At 39.1% G+C, this 18,745-nt stretch overlaps 1 protein-coding gene across 1 annotated transcript in view; it reads right to left on the bottom strand.

Moving 5' to 3' along the window:
- Positions 1 to 9,201: 9,201 nt before the first annotated feature.
- LOC145979395 (sucrase-isomaltase, intestinal-like) overlaps positions 9,202 to 18,745 on the bottom strand; it is a 176,646-nt gene continuing 167,102 nt past the window's right edge. Inside the window, exons 38-40 of the mRNA XM_083112264.1 lie at positions 18,287 to 18,405; positions 13,338 to 13,476; positions 9,202 to 9,539 (exon numbers count right to left, since the gene is read on the bottom strand). Of these exons, the coding sequence (XP_082968390.1) occupies positions 9,324 to 9,539; positions 13,338 to 13,476; positions 18,287 to 18,405 (474 nt within the window). The 3' untranslated portion in view covers positions 9,202 to 9,323. The remainder of the gene's footprint in view (positions 9,540 to 13,337; positions 13,477 to 18,286; positions 18,406 to 18,745) is intronic.

The following is an 18,745-nucleotide window of genomic DNA, read 5'->3' as shown; positions in this document are numbered from 1 at the left end:
GACACATTGAACCGATGAGATCACCAAAATCACATTTTGAGGCCTGCTCTTTAATTTGCACAATGAAATCAGGAATGCTTTGATTATCTTTCTGTTTAATAATAAAAAACTTATGCCTTTCAAGTACGAGATTCTTCTTGGGCTCATAATGGCGGATTAATGTTTGTTGAATTTGAGCAAGACTGAGCTCTGATATTGATTTAGGTTGTATGAGATTGTATAAATCAGCATACGTTCTGTGCCCTATTGCTGCTAATAGAACATGCTTAGCCTTATCATGGGGAATGTCTGAAGCTTTGCAGAAATGTTCGAATCTTTCGAAGTATTGTTTAATACTTTCCTGCTCCCTGCAGAATTCAGAATATTGAGACAACTTTTGTATTGTGTACAGAGATTCTTACCTCCAACAGACAGCTTGAAGAACAATCATAAGAAATATGTAGAATTACGAGAAGTAAGTATCAAATGAAGTTTCCAAGATCCTCGTCGCCATTGTTGAGTTTTGGGTTCTCTCTGTTCTTCGGTAATTCAGGAAATGGAGTAAAGAATACGACTGAAGTTTCAACACAAACAAAAGTGTATAATTCACCAAGCAGATTTAACAGAATTATTACAATAACTTACATAATGGTATAAATGCGAGAAGCCTCGTCATGAACGACGGCTATGACTTTTCATACATACTCGACAGGAACAATGCACAGACTGATGACGAACAACATTTAATAATCAGGTCTGGCGTTCAAGTTCAATTGGTATACGACACTCAGCACACACAAGGACAAACAGGGCCTCCCGATGGCTCAGTGGTAGCGTCCTCGCCTTGTAATCAAGGGGTCCCGGGTTCGATACCCGGTGGAGGCACACAGTGGTTCGGATCCCACTTTAAACTGTAGGTCCAGTCCCGATTAGCCTTTCTGTGCATAAAGTTGACTTAAAACAACAATTCAATCAATCGAAGCAAGGAGAAACACAGGACAACATGATTATCATGGCCGTGCGTCCAGGCGCCAGACTCCTTAGCCTGCAAAATGCAGTTACCGGAGTGCGCTTCGTGGAAGTGAGGTTGACGTTTCCATGGGCGTAACTTGGGACTTAACTTTGGGGGGGCAGGTATGTACGTGAAGCTAACTTTCTTGGGGGAAGGGGCAGAGTCGAAAAAAATTTCATCCCATAAAAATAGTGTTCAGGATTATTTGCTAAATAACTGTTACATTTGCGAAATCATAAATATTATTATTTATTACTTAGCTCCTCAGGTCTTAGGGTATTAACAGAAGTATCCTTTACTTGTAAATTTTAACAAACCTGAAAGCCGGCCCCCGTGCAGAGTGATTAGCACATCGCGCTACGACGTCTGGGATCCCGGGTTCGAATCCTGGCCTGAGCATGGATGTCTGTGAGTGTCCATTCATCAATTTGAAATTGACAGTTTCATCACATTATCACTCATCCCCATCTTCGGAAATTAGCCAAAAGTGGCACAAAAGGCGAAGAAAAATAAAGCAAATTAGTCAATCAATAACGCACCTGAAAATTTGGGGAGGCAAGTGGCCCCTCTTGCCCCGGCCAAGTTACGCCTATGCATGTTTGGGTGACTTATCAGAAGGTAAACCCTCACACCTCGTTGTGCAACTGAAATAGCTTTATTCCCTGTTTCAATTGTTGTAACAAGTGTGAAAAGTACCATACACTCTTCCATGCAACTACAGACAACTTTTCGATAGATAGGCCCATGCAATACTCTCGTGAGTGACACTACTTTTATCTGTTAACTTCCACGTGTTTTTACGTTTTCTCAGCAAATGATGCTTGAAAGAAAATGAGAGTATCACTTTGTTGTAAATATGTTTGTTTTCAGCTCGATACGAACCAGTACGTTTCAGGCCTTGTACTTTTTCCTTTAAAAAGCGTTGCAAATTCGTTTTCCATTGTTGCTTCCAGTGGCCGTGCAGAACTATTTGCCACCTCCAGGAACACCTGGCTTCCCAGACAATGACTTCGAAGCGATGCCCACGTGTCCCTGCCTCCCAGCATGCACTTCGACGGAGTATGACGTCGCCATCTACGACCGGAACAGCAGGTAGAGGGTCAACTGGATTTACAGACAGAAGTAAAAATAATTGATTTCGCCCATGAAAGAAATTCACCTACATATTTCTCCCCCTCTTCCTCTATCTTCCGCCCTCTCTCTATCTATCTGTCTCTCCTTTCAATTCCTCACTGTCTAACCCTTTCAGTGGCGTGCCCAGAATTTTCGAAAGAGTGGTGTTACATGCATTTTTTTGATAGTCAGCTCTCATTTTGCCATCTTCACCTACCTTTTACATTCCTTTTTCTTGGAATAATGGTCCAAAAGAGGGTTACGACACCCACCAACCCCACCTTGAGCACGCCACTGATCCCATTATCTCATTCTATCTATATATCTCTACTGATAAAAATTGCAAAGAAAATGGTCATTTTGGAGTCAATTGGTCTACTTTGAGATATCAGTTGCAGTTGTGTCACGAAATGGATTGTGTTTTAAAAGCACAAATTGAGAATTAAGATAATGATATAATGTTCTCTTTAACATAAATTTAATGTAAGTTTAAATATATGTGTATATTCATTCCTTATCCATTGTACTTACAGTAATATATGAATTGAATTTTTTGCATTTTTCATTGCAGACGTTTTGGCACTGACAGTACTATTGGGCTGGTGGATATTTTCTACAAGAATCTAGGATGTGTTGTGTACAGACGAGACGTAATGTTCAGATGGACGGACTTGGTCGGTAAGTTGATAAGTTCGCTGTTAAATGTTTTTCAACAACACTTGAATTTTTCAATTAATTTGGTCCATGGTAGTTTAATATTTTTTATTGTGCAATTAATGCGATCAATATTAACGACACCCTGAGAGAAGGTGCAGATATTTAAAAGAAAACGACCAATGAAGTTCAATATTACCATTGGTATTTATAAACATACAGCAAAACTAAAATGTTAAATATCCCCCAAAAGATTAGTTTCAAGAGTTGCTTAATTCTTTTGACAAGGATCACAAAGGCTTGAAATTCGAGAATTATTAAAATGAACATGAACGGAATGGAGAGTTTTGTTGCACAGTGAAACAAAAATCATATTTTAAAAATAAAAGCACTGTCATGATCTTAGGAGAAGCATATATATTCAGTGTGATGCATAATTATTACCAGTCAATTTGTCCATCATTTTTTTCACTGCTTTGCCACGAATATGTTGGTGGACAATTTGTCCGGTGTGCATTCTACTTTACATTAGATGAATAACAAAAATTTAGATCAGGGCCTTCTAAACTACGGTCTAGAGGTCACAGCCCATCATGGTTTTTACGTATCACACCTTAGTACTTCTACAAGTTCTAACTTTATCTTGACGCATTATTTTAGTGTGAATGCTCTGTATTGTGGCACGTAACGAACTGCTCAAGATGCTACTGGTTCTGGATAGAGAATGAAACTTGACACCCATGATGTAGGGAATTAATGCACATACAATTATATCTGACACATGTGTTTGCTGATGTAGTATGGAAGCAATTTTAACAATAACATTAAAACATCTTTTTCCAACCTAGTTTATGTAGGGGGAATCGCTGGCCTTTTCCTTGGATGCAGTCTCATCAGTGGTATGGAAGCCATTTATTACATGTTGCTCGGAATGACCGCCAGAATGCGTTGTAGGAAAAGAGGGGTTGCAACTGATATTCCCTCAGGAACACCGAAGCAAGAAGCCTGGATTAAGAAGTCCCCAAGAATTGTGCAAGGGAGCTTTGACAAGAACCTTTGGTCTCAGTACTTGCCTTAGAACACTTCTTGTTCCTGAGAAATAAGAATGTCTCAGTTAAAGTGATTACACTACTTTATTTTTAATTGTTAGATATTTTCTGAATTTCAATTATGATTTTGACAACTGTTAAACCATTAATGCCTAGTTATTGTGTGCCTAGTGTCACTGCAAAGAAATCTCGTCCGCCATTTTATCTGCAATTTTATCACCCAAAATGATGGTAGTTATTGTACCACAACTACGAAACTCTTAGTACGTATTTAAGTCATAAAGTTCTCAAGCGCCAATACTAGTGTTTCAAAATCGAATAATGCATTTCAGTTAGTGTGTTTTTGTACAGGATTCTTGCTGGGAAACATGATGGTAAGAGACCTGTAGGAAGGTCAAGACAAAGATGGAGGGATAACGTTGAGATGGACCTAAAGGAAATCGGTAAGGATGGAAAGATTGGGTTGATATTGCCCACGATAAGAACACATGGAAGGCTTTTGTTGCTGCAGCCATACACCTTCGGGTTTAAGAAGGCTATAGAGTTAGTTAGTTAGTAACTTATGTACAGAATTTGTGGAATTGATGCAAATATGTTCCTCGTTCATTATGGCATTCAGAAAGCGCATTGAAATAAGCTCAACCTTAAAGTTGTGATTAATGATAGTTATGTATCCTGTTACTGTTTAAAAATAGATTGAAAGTTCAAATTTGTACCACGGTTTTAGTGTTTGGTATCATCTGTGACGTAACATGTTTACAGCACTTATAATATTTGACAGTTTCCATTTTCCTATTGTTATAATGGCTTTCACTATACAATTGTGTTTTCGTAACTAGTGATCTGAGCCAAAAGGGAACTTAAAATTAAAATAATAACCTACTTCATTATTTGTGTTTGTAAGCTCCATATGGGAGCCATGTTGCACAATTATTCTGATCCCACTTTGAACTCTATCTCTAGTCTCTATTAGCATAAATACACTTAAAACAAACTTTGTAAAGATTCTAATGGTAGATTTGTCTCTGTGCGTGTCCGTGCGAGTATTTAGGGCTTGTTTATTCGAATAAATTAGTATAGCTCTGCAATGAGTACGTTTCACTACTGGATTGCATTTTTACCTTACATAACTTATTATTACTTGTATCATGTCTTTAAAATCCTCAAAACATTTCAAATCGATGGATGGTATTTTCTGAGGAAATCTAACTTTTACTTACAAATTTATTGACAAAAGCAAACTGGCAACTTCATTTTCATCTTTATTATTTTTTTTATTACTTCGTATTCAGGTGTTATTGGAATAATTAAATAAAATAATTAAAATGGGAGAGGAAAGAAGAGTTTACAGGATTCTTGTTCGGAAACCTGATGGTAAGAGACCTGTAGGATGGCTAATACGAAGATGGAGGGATAACGTTAAAGGAAGTCGATATGGGGAAAAAAGATTGGATTGATCTTGCCTAGGATAGGGATAGCTTGTGTTGCTGCAGCCATAAACCTTCGGGTTTAAGAATGCTAGAGATTGAGTGAGTGTTACATACTTTTACTAAAGCATAAAAGACTTCTAAAAAATGTTCGTAATAGCAACAAAGAAAGTAATTTACATATAGTATCGTATCGGTATCTTGGCGGATTTTTCTTATTTGTGGAGTTTCAGCTGTTGAACTTTGCTTCCTGGCTTCTTTGATGGTGTATTTCTTGGATGTTTTGAACATTGATGCTTCGTTGACGTCTCACAACTGTCGCGGGTGAGTAGTGGTTATCTGGTGTTTGTTGTTTTTCGTAGTGTTGTACTCCTTGATCGTCTGGATGGAAGAACTGCCGCGCTCCTTCAAAACCGGTCACCCATCCAAGTGCTGTCCCAGCGTAGAGCCGCTTGACTTTTGTGTCATTTTAAGCTGTGTAGCCACACTGCACAGGCGTAAGTGAGGAAAGTGTGGATGATTTGGTTGAAGACTCTGATGCGTATGCGGGTTGGAAGTGCAGGGCTTCTGAAGAGAGGGTAGAGTTGTACTATCCTTTGTGTGCCTCTGTTGGTGACGTCGTTTCCAGAAGGTGAGGCTGTGGTCCAGGAGTATGCCAAGGTACTTGGCTGAATCCGCCTGTGGAATGTCCCGTTGATGGAGTCCGAGTTGTGGTTGGAAGAGTTTTCTGTTCTTTGTAAAGAAGTTGAGATATTTAATCGCTGTTTTTGCAGGTAAACTTTCTGAAGCTAGCGTTACATATCTCTTATTTTGTGTCATTTTCGAGTTAAACTGAGCTAGGTAACCAGGCAGGAAACAGTAAGGAATGTGTTAACCACAGCACAAAGCATTTGCCAGTTATTGCAGAGAAAAGAGGGGTGAGAGAAGAAAAGGGGGAGGAGCTTAGCTTGAGAAGAAGGCAAGTTGCATCTTGATCGAGACAGTCGGTTTGGGGAGTTGCGCTTGAAGTTTTGGAGAGAGAGAGAGTGTGTGTGTGACTTGGGGAGACGACAGGGTTTTTATTTGAAAGTGAGTCGAGCTGGATTGTGGAAAGTGAACGTGAGTTTTATAGAGACTTGTTTGGGAGTGAAGTGCTGAGAAGTAAAGAGACAATTTAAGAGACAAACAGCAGCGAGGGTGTGAGAGTTAATCTTGAAAACTCTTTGACCTACGGTTCGAGAACGAGCCAGGTAGAGGGAGATTATTTCCGTAATATCTTTGGCAGTTATGCATTTGAAGCTTCGGAACGAGTCACAACTCTCGAAGCAGCCAATTAACCAAGCGAGCCGCTGACGACATCTCACCCAGAACCTATCGGTAAGCCCCTTACTCAAGTTCTACACGCCCACTAGGCTCGCTAGACAAACTCGCGCAGTCCGCTGGAGATGTTCCGAAAGTAATTCTACTCTAACTTGCTTTGCTCATGCCATCCTTGCCTTTGCAGTCTTTAGGTCATTGTAACCCAAATACAAGTGAGTTGCCATTCTTTATAAATTTCTGTAGGTTAAGTTTATTTAGGTACCTCCCGCAGTTAGAAGATGCAGACACGAAACGAGTGCTTCCGAGCTACCAGCTACACTCCGATGGTAAGAGTTACATTAATCTAAAGGCTCCTGGTTCGATCCCAGAACCTTTAAGGTTCACAACGCTTAGTAAAAGTGTGTTACAATACGTGGTGGCAGAAGAAGTCGAGATATTTAATCGCTGTTTTTGCAGGCAAACGTTCTGAATCTAGCAAGACAGCTCCTGGTTCCATTAGGTCCATGTCTGTTTCTCTGCAGTCTAAGGTCACGAGAAATTTACAAGTTTTCAGCGAATACCGGGTCTTACTTATTGCACACCCGATTGAGCTCCTTCGTCAATAGTCACGATAAATGTTCTCGTTGTTGGGTTAGGCTTATTAAGATTAGTTCTCTCAGCATAAATAATGCATTTTTTTGTGAAGCCTCGAAATGTTGCAGTGTATGCATGCTAAGCGAACTAAACGTAACCTAACTACGAAGGCATTCGGCGCTGATGTTGGTTGACGAAGGAGCTCGATCGGGTGTGCGACTAGTAAGACCCGCGAATGCTGACGAAAAGAAAATTAAATTTTCACCACAAGGTGGATTCATTGATTTGCTTTATTTTACTTCGCTTTTGTGCCACTTTTGGCTAATTTGCGAAGATTGGGATGAGTGATTAGGGGAAGGTGGGGCTAAGATCGGGTAGTGGGGTGAAACCAGCTACCTTGGTTCTGGAGTCATTAGTTCTCCTCTCTAGCGGACAGATTGTGAACTACACTCCACTAGTCAAGAAGAAGCAGCGGCCATATTGGCGTGTTGTTGCTGTTGAATTCACGGCGTCTGTGTAGGTGAGTTTGTTTTACGATGGCATCTCTCTAATGTTCTGTTTTTAAACCATCCATATTTAATAGTCATTACAGTTATAAAACGCTCTTTAGTCCGGCTTATTATATGTTTACTAAGGATCTATACCCTAACAAACAATACGGATTTAGTCCAACAGTAGCGTGGTTCTGTTTCGTTTTTATAACCTCTGCACTCGGGGCAAGATAGATCGGGCACTAACCATCATTGTCCCATCATTTAAGACTATATATTTTTTTTTGTAATGATTTATTTTCTAACTCCGAACAAAAAGAAGGGTGGATCCAACGTGGAAAGTGTCTTGGCCATGAAAGCTGCAGTGGAGCGGAGCAAGAGGACAAGTACTTTACTTGTGATTGCTGTAACTAATATTCTTGAATTGTTCATCTAAGGCATGAACAACTTGTCATAGGTTTAAAATAAAAATTTCTGCTACTTTTCCACTGAAAATCTCGTTTCTCTATTTTCCCATGGGTGGAGTAAGACTTTTTTCAGAAAACAATCATTGATAAAAAAAGTAGTGCAACTATGACTTTTCAGGAATGATGATATATCGTGTACTCCGTTAAACAATGCATATCTTACTTAAATCTGACAAACTCTTGGACGAATAGTTTAGCTCCAGCAAGCCTTCGAGTGTTAGCTACCCGGTCTTACCCCACTTTCCCCTATATGATGAAATTGATGAATGGACACTCACAAACAACCATGCCCAGGCCGGGAATCAAACCCAGGACCCCTGGGAGCGATGTGCTAACCACTACGCCACGGGAACCGGCTATCACCAGGTGGAAATGTAGGGTATGTTGCGTCTTGGTAGGGGCGGCGATTGGGTTCCAAAATCGGGGGAGCAAGGAGCCAAAACTGGGGGGCAAACACAGTATATTCCCTTTGTAGATAAGGTTTAGCATAGTGAGAGGGTAAAGTGGCGAATAGTGGGGGGCAACTGTCCCTCTCGACCCCCTAATCGCCGCCACTGTACACAATATATGTTTCTCCTAGATGTATTCATTGATTTTTATATAATGTGCATATCAGCACACAGTCTAGTTTGCCCGTCACACAATAAGGGGTTAACAAAATGAAGAAAGGTCTCTAACAATAAATTAAAATATGTATCTTAAAATACTTCCTCAGCGAATATTTAAAACCAATTCATTCACTACTAAAGCTATACTGCTCTGTTTTCGAGGACTAAAGTCTCCTTATCTATTAAAAGCTAGACTGTAAAGGGAAAACACCACACTCAAGGACAAACACAGGACAACACGACTCCACAAAGGATTATCCTGGGCAGTGGATCCAGAAGCCAGAGCCTCGTTGCCCTGCAAAAAGCTATTACCGAGGTGTACGGGGAAGTGAGGTTGACTTCTTGTGTGAGTTTCCAGAAGGTCCCCCACTTACACCCTTCCTTAAAACATTTCTTCAAAATATGTAGCATTATATTAGATAAGTATTGTTATTTCCATATTTTCCTTGTATTTGATTAAAGATACGACAAGGGCGATTTTATACTCTTTTACAATCTCACCACCAAACAAACAAAAGAGTGATGCCTTGTTATTAATATGCATTTATTTTGTTAAATACTAAATATTTACAATTTTTGGCAACGGTGGACTTCGAACACAATTTTTTGATATCTTGCAAACGTTAGCTTGAGTTTCTATAAATTCAGCAGCTACTGGATATTGATCTCAAACTCTTCACTCATTGGCAGCCCAAGGTTGTTCAACGTCAACTTTCTCACTTCTGGATCGTATGTGAAATCGTCACTTGGTTCTCCGTTGACATTAATCTGTGAAGGTTCGTCTACTCCCAAAATCTCTACAGATTCAAGATTGAGTCCCTCAAGGACACTAGGGTAAGAATTCACAACTGCCATGCTGAGGGTACCCTGCAATTAAGATATAGATTAGTTACTGAAGTTACCCTGCGTTGCAACTCGTAAAGTGGGATCCATGAGTATTACCGTGCAAATTGTCCATCATCGTGTTCGTGCACTTTATTTGACCCAAAAAGAGCTTCAAGAATTAAAAGAAAACTCAAAACAAGCTGTTGACATCTTCTGCACGAGCATACATAAAGTCCATCGCTTAAAAACACTTAGGATGTAAGAGAAAAAATAATGAAAATAGTCATGGACAATTTGCACGGTAATACTCATGGATCCCACTGCACAATTCTCTCTTAACGAATTTGGCCTGGCAACGTTGCTATGTGTGAAACTTCAATGTTTTCTCAGTTGCGGACGATATTCACGGAACTTGTTTCGCTTATTTGTTCCACCCCTATTTTGACACTGGACTCATCCAGTAAGCGCATGCGCACTTGTGTCAACGCTCTCCACTAAGGCAGACGGACTATAATTAATTATACAGACGTTGCCAACTTTGGGAATTTCCGGTTATACTGGTTAGTGTCTTAAATGGGAGAATTGTTTCAGTTAACTTTCTGGAGTAATATGAGTATGTTACCAATATGTGGAGAGATACGTCCAATTCTAATAGACCATACAAATGAAGGAAGGAAAGCGAAACATAGAGTTGCATACATAGAAAAAAATTGGTTTGTTTGGAATTACCAAAGAAGTTTGGTTGAGCTGTTTGGTTATGTTTTTGTTTCCGATAACCAAATTTTCCTGGTAATTAATAAAGCATTTCGTTTATGAATACCAAACAATTTGGTCAGACAAAATATGGTACTCTTAAACAAAATCATATATATATATATATATATATATATATATATATATATATATATATATATATATATATATATATATATATATATATATAAGTCAAGAGAAACAATACGTTTGGTTTAATTTACTAAATGTGCGTGAGCGTGCTCTCGCATTTGAAATGACGATTGTCCAGTTTCGTCGAGTGTAATAGGAAAGTCCCTTGTCGAAAATTGAAACTCATGTAGATGATAATTACTGGAAGCGAGTTTTCATGATGTTGTGTAGCCCTTGTAGCCCGTGTAGCCTCATATGCTGAAGAAAAGGCTCAGGTTATACCGTGCGTCCATTTCGATATGCAGCCGAGAGATCGGGAGAAGCGTGGCGGGCGGCGCTGACGGAGATGCCGACATTTGCGGCCTGTAATGCCCGCTTATTTTTATGGACATTTATATAAATATTGCAAAACGAGCACTAACCTGTGTTATAACACGCAAAAGTTCTTCTGTAATTCATCCAAGTTCTGCTCTTATATACACAAATAAATACGCTATAGAAACGATGTTAAGAGCCACAGATAATAAAGCATTTTAATCATAGTTTTGACCAGTAACGTCCTGTTTAAGTTTATATCCTTGAAAGAGTTTTGTGGCCATGGGAATCGTTTGGAGGTTTCGAATCTGCAACACTGTATCAGGATTACACTGCAGACGAAACCGATAAAAGTGAATGGTTTTCGTGAGCTTCCTTGCAATCCGAAATATCCGAGCTCGAGTTTTTTGTTCCTTCGTGACTAGATGACGACAGAGTTGTAAATATAGTGGCGAGCAATGTAAACCAAGAGCGTGTTAATTTCATACTGTGCGCAAGAGTGTTATTCTTGGTTACTTGCAGTTACTTGTTTGTGTTATTGTAGTGTGTATGTGTGACGTGTCAGTGAGACGATTGGAATGCCAGCCGCAAGATTCACGTTAGAACAAAGATTTTTTATGTATGACACTTACGTGAAAACAAACTCGTGTCGAGACGTGTGTAGGTAATTTGTACAGAAATTCCCATGCGTTTCAACTCCACACAGAGATACGGTTAGACATCTTGTCCTTAAATTACGAGAAACTGTATCGTTAAATTTTAAAACACCTAAGCAAAAACGACGGATTCTAACCGAAGCAAAACTCGATGATATTGGTGCAGCGTTAGAACGTTCTCCAAACAAACCTCTACGCCGTGTTTCACAAGAGGTGGGCGTGTCAAAATCATCGGCACATACAGTCACTAAGCTACTAAAATTAAAACCATACTCTTATAACACAGGTTAGTGCTCGTTTTGCAATATTTATATAAATGTCTGCATATGTCCATAAAAATAAGCGGGCATTTCAGGCCGCAAATGTCGGCATCTCCGTCAGCGCCGCCCGCCACGCTTCTCCCGATCTCTCGGCTGCAGATCGAAATGGACGCACGGTACATACTTTATGCTGATGGTTCATGGAATGGCCGCTAGATGGAACTGCCAAAAATGTGTAGAAGAAACATAAGTTTTTGTACAACAAATAACGATACTTTTGATTGTAATCATAGTGAAAAATTGTGCTTTAACAATTTTCAGATCGGTTAGTTTGTACAAACTCCAGCCTAGCTAAAATTAACCAGATTAAGTAAGATCGAATAAATTATTTAACAAATTGTTTGGTAACCTTAAATAAAAACATTTAGTAAGAAGGAAAGTTCGGTTATTTTGACTAAATTTCTTGGTTTTCCTAAACAAATTAGCTACATTTTGTTAGATTTACGAAAATAATATTTGGTATTGGTAACCAAAAAATTGTTTACGACAAACAAATAGATAGAATTTGACCAAATCTTTTGGTACTCGTGAACAATTATTTGGTTGATACCTACTTAAACAAACGAATTGTTCACCACTACCATTTTTTTGGTTAATCCAAACAAAACTTGTTTTTCTGTGTATATTATGTAAACATTTTGTGTTCCTTACAGCCATATTATTTGGATCTCACTTTAAACTGTAGATCCAGTCCCGATTAGCCTTTCTATGCATAAAGTGGACTTAAAACAACAATTCAATCAATCATTACAACCATATTAAAGTTTACCACAGTTTATCATGCCTTGGTTCCAGTAAGAAATACAGTTCGATAAACTTACTGTATATTTCAACGAAAAGAAACTGACACCCTTCTGATAAATGTAGGCTGATCCTTTATGTGTGAAATATTCAATATTAGTAATAAGGTACGTGACCCATTTTAGACTTTTATATGTCGTTCGAAAGCTTATTTGAAAGATAACAAAAATTATCGGAAATGATATATACAGAGTGTCCCAAAACAGTGTTTACGCTCTTTGAATGTTAATAACAGAAAAACTATTAAACATAACTTGACTGGACTTTTTGTATTTGAAGCTGCAATATCTACATTGAGTGTGAGCGTATGTAGGCATTCTGTTGAGTTTAGTTCAATCACAGCCCACCAGGCGGTAGGAATTTTTGTGGCAGACGTGAGTGATTTTTCTTTTGATCAATGTCAGAAGTGTCAAATAACCATCCAGACCTCGCAATTTAACGCCGTTATATTTCTACCTCTGGGAAACTGAAGGACGATGTGTACGCCACAAAGCCCTGGTCACTAGATGACATGAAACATGCGACTGACACTACCTGTGCTTCCCTTCCTGTGGAAACCATATCTGCTGTTTCTTGATTTGTCGATCTGTTCTATAGCATTGAGGACAAAGTATTGCTGCCAATGGACATCTATAACTTTAAGCTATGGTCATACTTGCTGTTATTAGCGTTGTATTATTAACGTTCAAAGAGTGTAAACACTATTTTTGGACAAAACGTGATCCATTATAATTTGTTTCGCCATATTGAATCCCATTCTAAATATGAGTGTGTTTTGTTTCTGTTAGTATTAATTCTCTTGAACTTGCGTATAGATTGTGTTCTATTTTAATCTATAATAGGTCTATGACGGTGTATCTCACCTGTTGATATGTAAGATTCGCCAGTTGGTATTCATTGTTCTCCACTGTATCGATAGATTCTCCATCGTCCCAGAAGAAATTACCGATCGCACTGCCATCTGCATCTGGAGCCACAATGAGGCCGAATGGGTTCTGTCGACTAGAAGAGAATTACAGTTTTGTAAGTTTAAAAGATGCCTTCGCTTCATTTTTTGAGGTACCTTCTTTCAAAATTTGGTTTTATGAATCCGTGATGTAGGAGATATTGAATAAATATGTACTGACAGTCGCATGAAACATGATAAACTTCTTACGAAACTTATCTACTCCTTTCATCACATTTACGCTTTAACTTTAAAAAAATATGATCAATTTCCACATTCATTACAAGGGAAAGGATCATTTGTTCACATTCATTACAAGGGAAAGGATCATTTGTTCAAATTCATTACAAGGGAAAGAATCGTTTGTTCACATTCATTACAAGGGAAAGGATCATTTCTTCACATTCATTACAAGGGAAAGGATTATTAGTTCACATTCATTACAAGGGAATGGATCATTAGTTGACATTCATTACAAAGGAATGGATCATTAGTTCACATTCATTACAAGGGAAAGGATCATTAGTTCACATTCATTACAAGGGAAAGGATCATTTCTTCACATTCATTACAAGGGAATGGATCATTAGTTCACATTCATTACAAAGGAAAGGATCATTAGTTCACATTCATTACAAGGGAAAGGATCATTAGTTCAGTTGAACTTTAGAAGTAGTTTACGAGACTAAACAACTCTGACATTATGTTTCGAATCTGTAGCACTGATAACCTGGGTTGTTAAATGTCCAGAAACCCATAAGTTGTAATGGGTTCCGTAACAGAACCGGAACCTTTATTCTCGCACAATTTAAATTCGGTCCAAGTTGCATATTGTTTCATTTCAATACGGAACTTTGACCCTATTTAAATTGATCCGGAAAAAAGATTCCTGGACAGCATTTAAATTGAGCTGAAAAAAAGTGGACCGAATTGAAATACTTTACACATAAAAAGTTTTTCTAAGGTCCAGAACCCATTTACGCTTGATGATTTTCTCATGTATTCCCTGCTGATAACTTCAGACATGAGTAACTCTGAGTTCCCTTTCTGAATTAAAGAACTACTTGTCAAACATCAGCTACTGACGTACTTTTTTAAAAAATCAGCAACAGATTTTAGCACTACAAAAGCTAGTAGTCCTAGTTGCTCTACAAAGCTGAATAACTGAATTACGTTACAAAAATTAGTAAGTTCGATGAAATTTTCAAAAATCACCAAGTTTGATTTTCTTTCCAGTTACTAACGGCTGGTAAGTAACTTCGATAAGAAACATTCTGAATACAAGTACAGTTAGATGCATGCACATTTCCAGTTTTTGTATTTCAGAACGTGCCAAGTACCACTTTACACAAACTTTGATACCACGACTTATTCTGTGCTCTATTGTAGTGGCTGGAATAACATATATTTCTTCTTTCACAATGATAATCTGTCAAAACAAGTGAGGTTTGTTTCCTATTATTATAAATCAATTTGCAATTATATTACACTTTGTGTTTGTATTTAATTCTATATCTTTTTCTATCTGTTTCTTCTTTAGTGGCACACTAGCTCAACGACATGAAAAGGTTTTCTGCACTTTAAATAAATTATCTCTTCTCTCTATATATAAAAATGGATATGTGTGTGTGTGTGTGTGTGTGTGTGTGTATGTTTGTTCCGGCATAACTCTCGAACGCCTCGTGCGATGTCAACCAAACGTGGTACACATATCACTTGCAATATGGAAAAAAAATACTGTGAGGGTAAGACACCCCTGTCACACCTAGGAGGGGGGAGGGAAGGGGGTGACAAGTAAAAATAATCAAAAACGACCGATATTAGTGTTGAATCCATAGATTTCGGGGTCGCTAAGATGAATAGTGACACTCCCAATGCCGTTCAACTCCAAGTCTCCTCTGGCACCCATAGGGGTGGGGGTGGAAAGGGGGATGACTTGCAAAACGACCAAGATTAGTGTGGAATCCATAGTTTTCGGGGTCGCTAAGATGAATAGGACACTCCCAATGCCGTTTAACTCCAAGACACCTGTGGCGCCCCTAGGGGTGGGGGTGGAAAGGGGGTGGCATGTAAAACGTCCGATATTAGTGTGGAATTCATAGTTTTCGGGGCCGCTGAGATGAATTGTGACACTCCCAGTGCCGTTCAACTCCAAGTTCATTTTACACTATAGTTAGAATTCATTATTTTCCTGTCTAATAGAAGATTTGGATAAATAAATACCCGAGCAACGCCGGGCAATCACCTAGTTAAGAATAAAATGTCGAACACAATGATAAAAACTTTCCCATAACTGACAAATTGATGAGGGTTCTGGCCGAGCTTGCTACCATAGATGGGTGATTTGAGGAAAGAATTCTTTACGTTGATGATCCAGTATAATTGGTTCTGGTATAACCTTCCTAATGGTGTAGCGGTCCCTGGTTCGATACCTGGCGGTGGCACATATTGTTTCGGATCACAATTTAAACTGTGGGTCCAATCCCGATTAGATTATGTGCGCTTAAAAGTGTACTTAAAAAGAACTTCAAACCTCAAAAGATTGTGTGCTTTACCCATCCCCTCATCATTGGGTACGTGGTGACAACCCGCGGGGAAAAGAGGGTAAAAGCGAGCGGAGGGTGTTGCTGATAACACCACATCCACTACATACCTTCGCGGAACGGCTGTTAGATGATGGTTAGTTATGTTTCTGCTTTTTAATCGAATTATAAATATCTTAGTTTTCCCCATTTTCTGACTCTTTTCAATACAATATTTCCTCAGTGGAAGGCCTTATCCCTCTCCCCCTCCCTCCCCAACCGGGCCAGAGCATGTCTGAAGCTTAACGCCCACTGTGATACGTTGAGAAACGCCGGAACAGAAAGCAGCAGAACTCCTGTTGTCTGCTTCTATTGAAATCAAATGGTGTAACGCCTACTATAGGAAAAAGCACGGAACGGAAGCCGGAATTTCCGTGTCAGAAGTCTGCAGGTTATTTAACGGTTATCGCCCACATAGACGCCGGAAACGCGTGAGTTGCGTTCTGTTGCGGCGTTTCTCCGCGCCTCTTTCTGATTTTAATTTTGGTTACATTATTTTCTAATTTAGACGTGGCTTTTTACCGTTGCTTCGAATATATTGACCTGGTTCGGCTTACGAGCTCTGGGTTTATAGTACCAGACCGACCAGTCATTCGCAAGTCTTTAGTTAGCTAATTAGTGCACAGTAAATAAGATTAACACAAAAGGAAATAAACTACTTATAATATCTAATTTTTGCCTTATATTTGAAAATAAATCTTCAAATCCAAAATTCACTAAATCTTACACTACTGTATAAGCAGTGGTATTTCCAATAATCAATAAGAACTTTTCTTCTTATGCTGTTCTATTTTCTACTTTCTTTCTCAGAGAATATGGTGTGGGATTATAGTACAGAGAATTCCCTGACATTTGCTACGAGATTCGGCAGCAACCGACCCGGCATCAGCGCTTGTCTTTCCCGGTGAACGGGCCCGCGACAGTCGCTAGAGTCGGCTATTAAAATTACAGTTTTCATATTGTGTATTAACCTTGACTACAGAAGGTGTTGAAAATGATGTCCCTCTGCTGGAACACATTCCTGGCATCTCCGAAGGAAATTGGCATTTACACGTGCAAGTTTGTCTACTGTAATTCTCCCGATTTCTCGTACAATACTCTCTTTTAACTCACGGCTGGTGTGCGGTTTGTCTTTGTATACTTTATTCTTTAGATTTCCCCAATTTTCTTTCCACTTTTATTCAGAACTGACCCTGTTACTCTAAACATTTTACGAGGTTTAATATAGTGGTCCTATGTGGAACGGGAACAGCAGGAAATTTCGTTGCAAAACGTCGTCGCACTTCTCCACAATTCCTCTTTCCGAAGTAACACTCGACAAGATAAATCCTTTGTTGTAATGTAAACTTTTGTGGTGCCATATTAAGCCACAATCTTCAACACACGGACACGACACAACACAACTTCCGAGGGAGGATTATACTGGCGTCAGTCTGCAACGTCAAAAGAAACGGAAAGAGACCGAAGGCAGGGAGAGCGAAAAAAAAAAGACTAGCGATCGACTGTCGCGGACCCGTTCACCGGGAAAAACAAGCGCTGATGCCGGGCCGCTGGTCGCCGAATCTCGTAGCGAATGTCAGGGAATGCTCGTAACAATTAGTTTCAATAACAACTCTTCACAAGCGTACCTTTACTAGCGATTTATGCTACCATCTAAAAGGTTTAAAAGTATTTTTTCGACGCCTGGATAAACTTTTGTCAACCACGGGGAACTCGCAACGCGGCGTCTGATGGCACTACAGTCGACCGAGGAAATATTTGCTCACCGAGGAAGTTGATGTTAAACCTTTTGTGTCCCCAACTGCAACTGTGTCCAACTTTTTTCACCACTCACCGCATTACAACCTAATACTGTGATTCGTCTTAGCATAATCACACCATGCAATGTTATCCAATGGCATTTAATCTCTTACCCGCCTGGCTACAGCTCCTATTGCGACACTATATGCAATCCATTGTCCTAGTTGTTTTGCTTTGCTAGGATCATGCCTCAGCACATCTAACTAAACACGATCACTGAAATCAAACACTCTTGCTTAGCACAATTTCTGTTCCTCGAAATCACCCTTTCGTCTTACGTGTGCGTTATTATACGTGACCGAAAGTAATCTGTCATAAGCTATAATCTGCAGATTTCTGGCACGGAAATTCCCCTCCTCGGTTCCCTGTAGTAGGCGTCACACCATTTGATTTCAATAGCAGAAGACGACAGAAGATCTGTTGGAGCGTTTTTCTGCGTCTCTGAAGGCACTAGATACTTAATGCTGTATATAAAAAAGATTACCTCAACATTGTGTTCATTGCCGGTTCCTGCACGACTATGATGTAGCCTCCTCTGAGATGGACAGGAATGACATCTCCTGGCGCAGACACATTCAGTAATCCAGGCTGCAGTTGTTCGCTCTGGAAAACAACATAAACAGGAAGCCGTATATTTACAGCATGTTAGCACCACAGTTGATATTCTCATAAGGCTGTATTTTTATTTTCAAATCATCAGTCTGCTAAAATGTTAAGGATTGTTTCAAAATACACTATACGGAACTTAATGGTTATTTTATATTAAATAGAGTTGTAAAAGTGTACTTAAATGCTTTATTCGCTCTACGTTTCGACACATGCAAGTTGTCATTTTTAACAGTGAAAAAAAACTAATTATACAATGCAACAATGTATTAGAAGTTACAAAATAATCACGACTGAATAAGCAATGCAGACAAAGATATCCAGTCACCAATGGAAA

Source organism: Lepisma saccharinum, chromosome 26 (genome assembly GCF_977018435.1).
Source record: "Lepisma saccharinum chromosome 26, izLepSacc3.1, whole genome shotgun sequence".
Classification (NCBI taxonomy): Eukaryota; Metazoa; Arthropoda; class Insecta; order Zygentoma; family Lepismatidae; genus Lepisma; species Lepisma saccharinum.
Note: the sequence above shows the minus strand (reverse complement) of the source record. Positions and strands in the feature narration are given on the sequence as shown.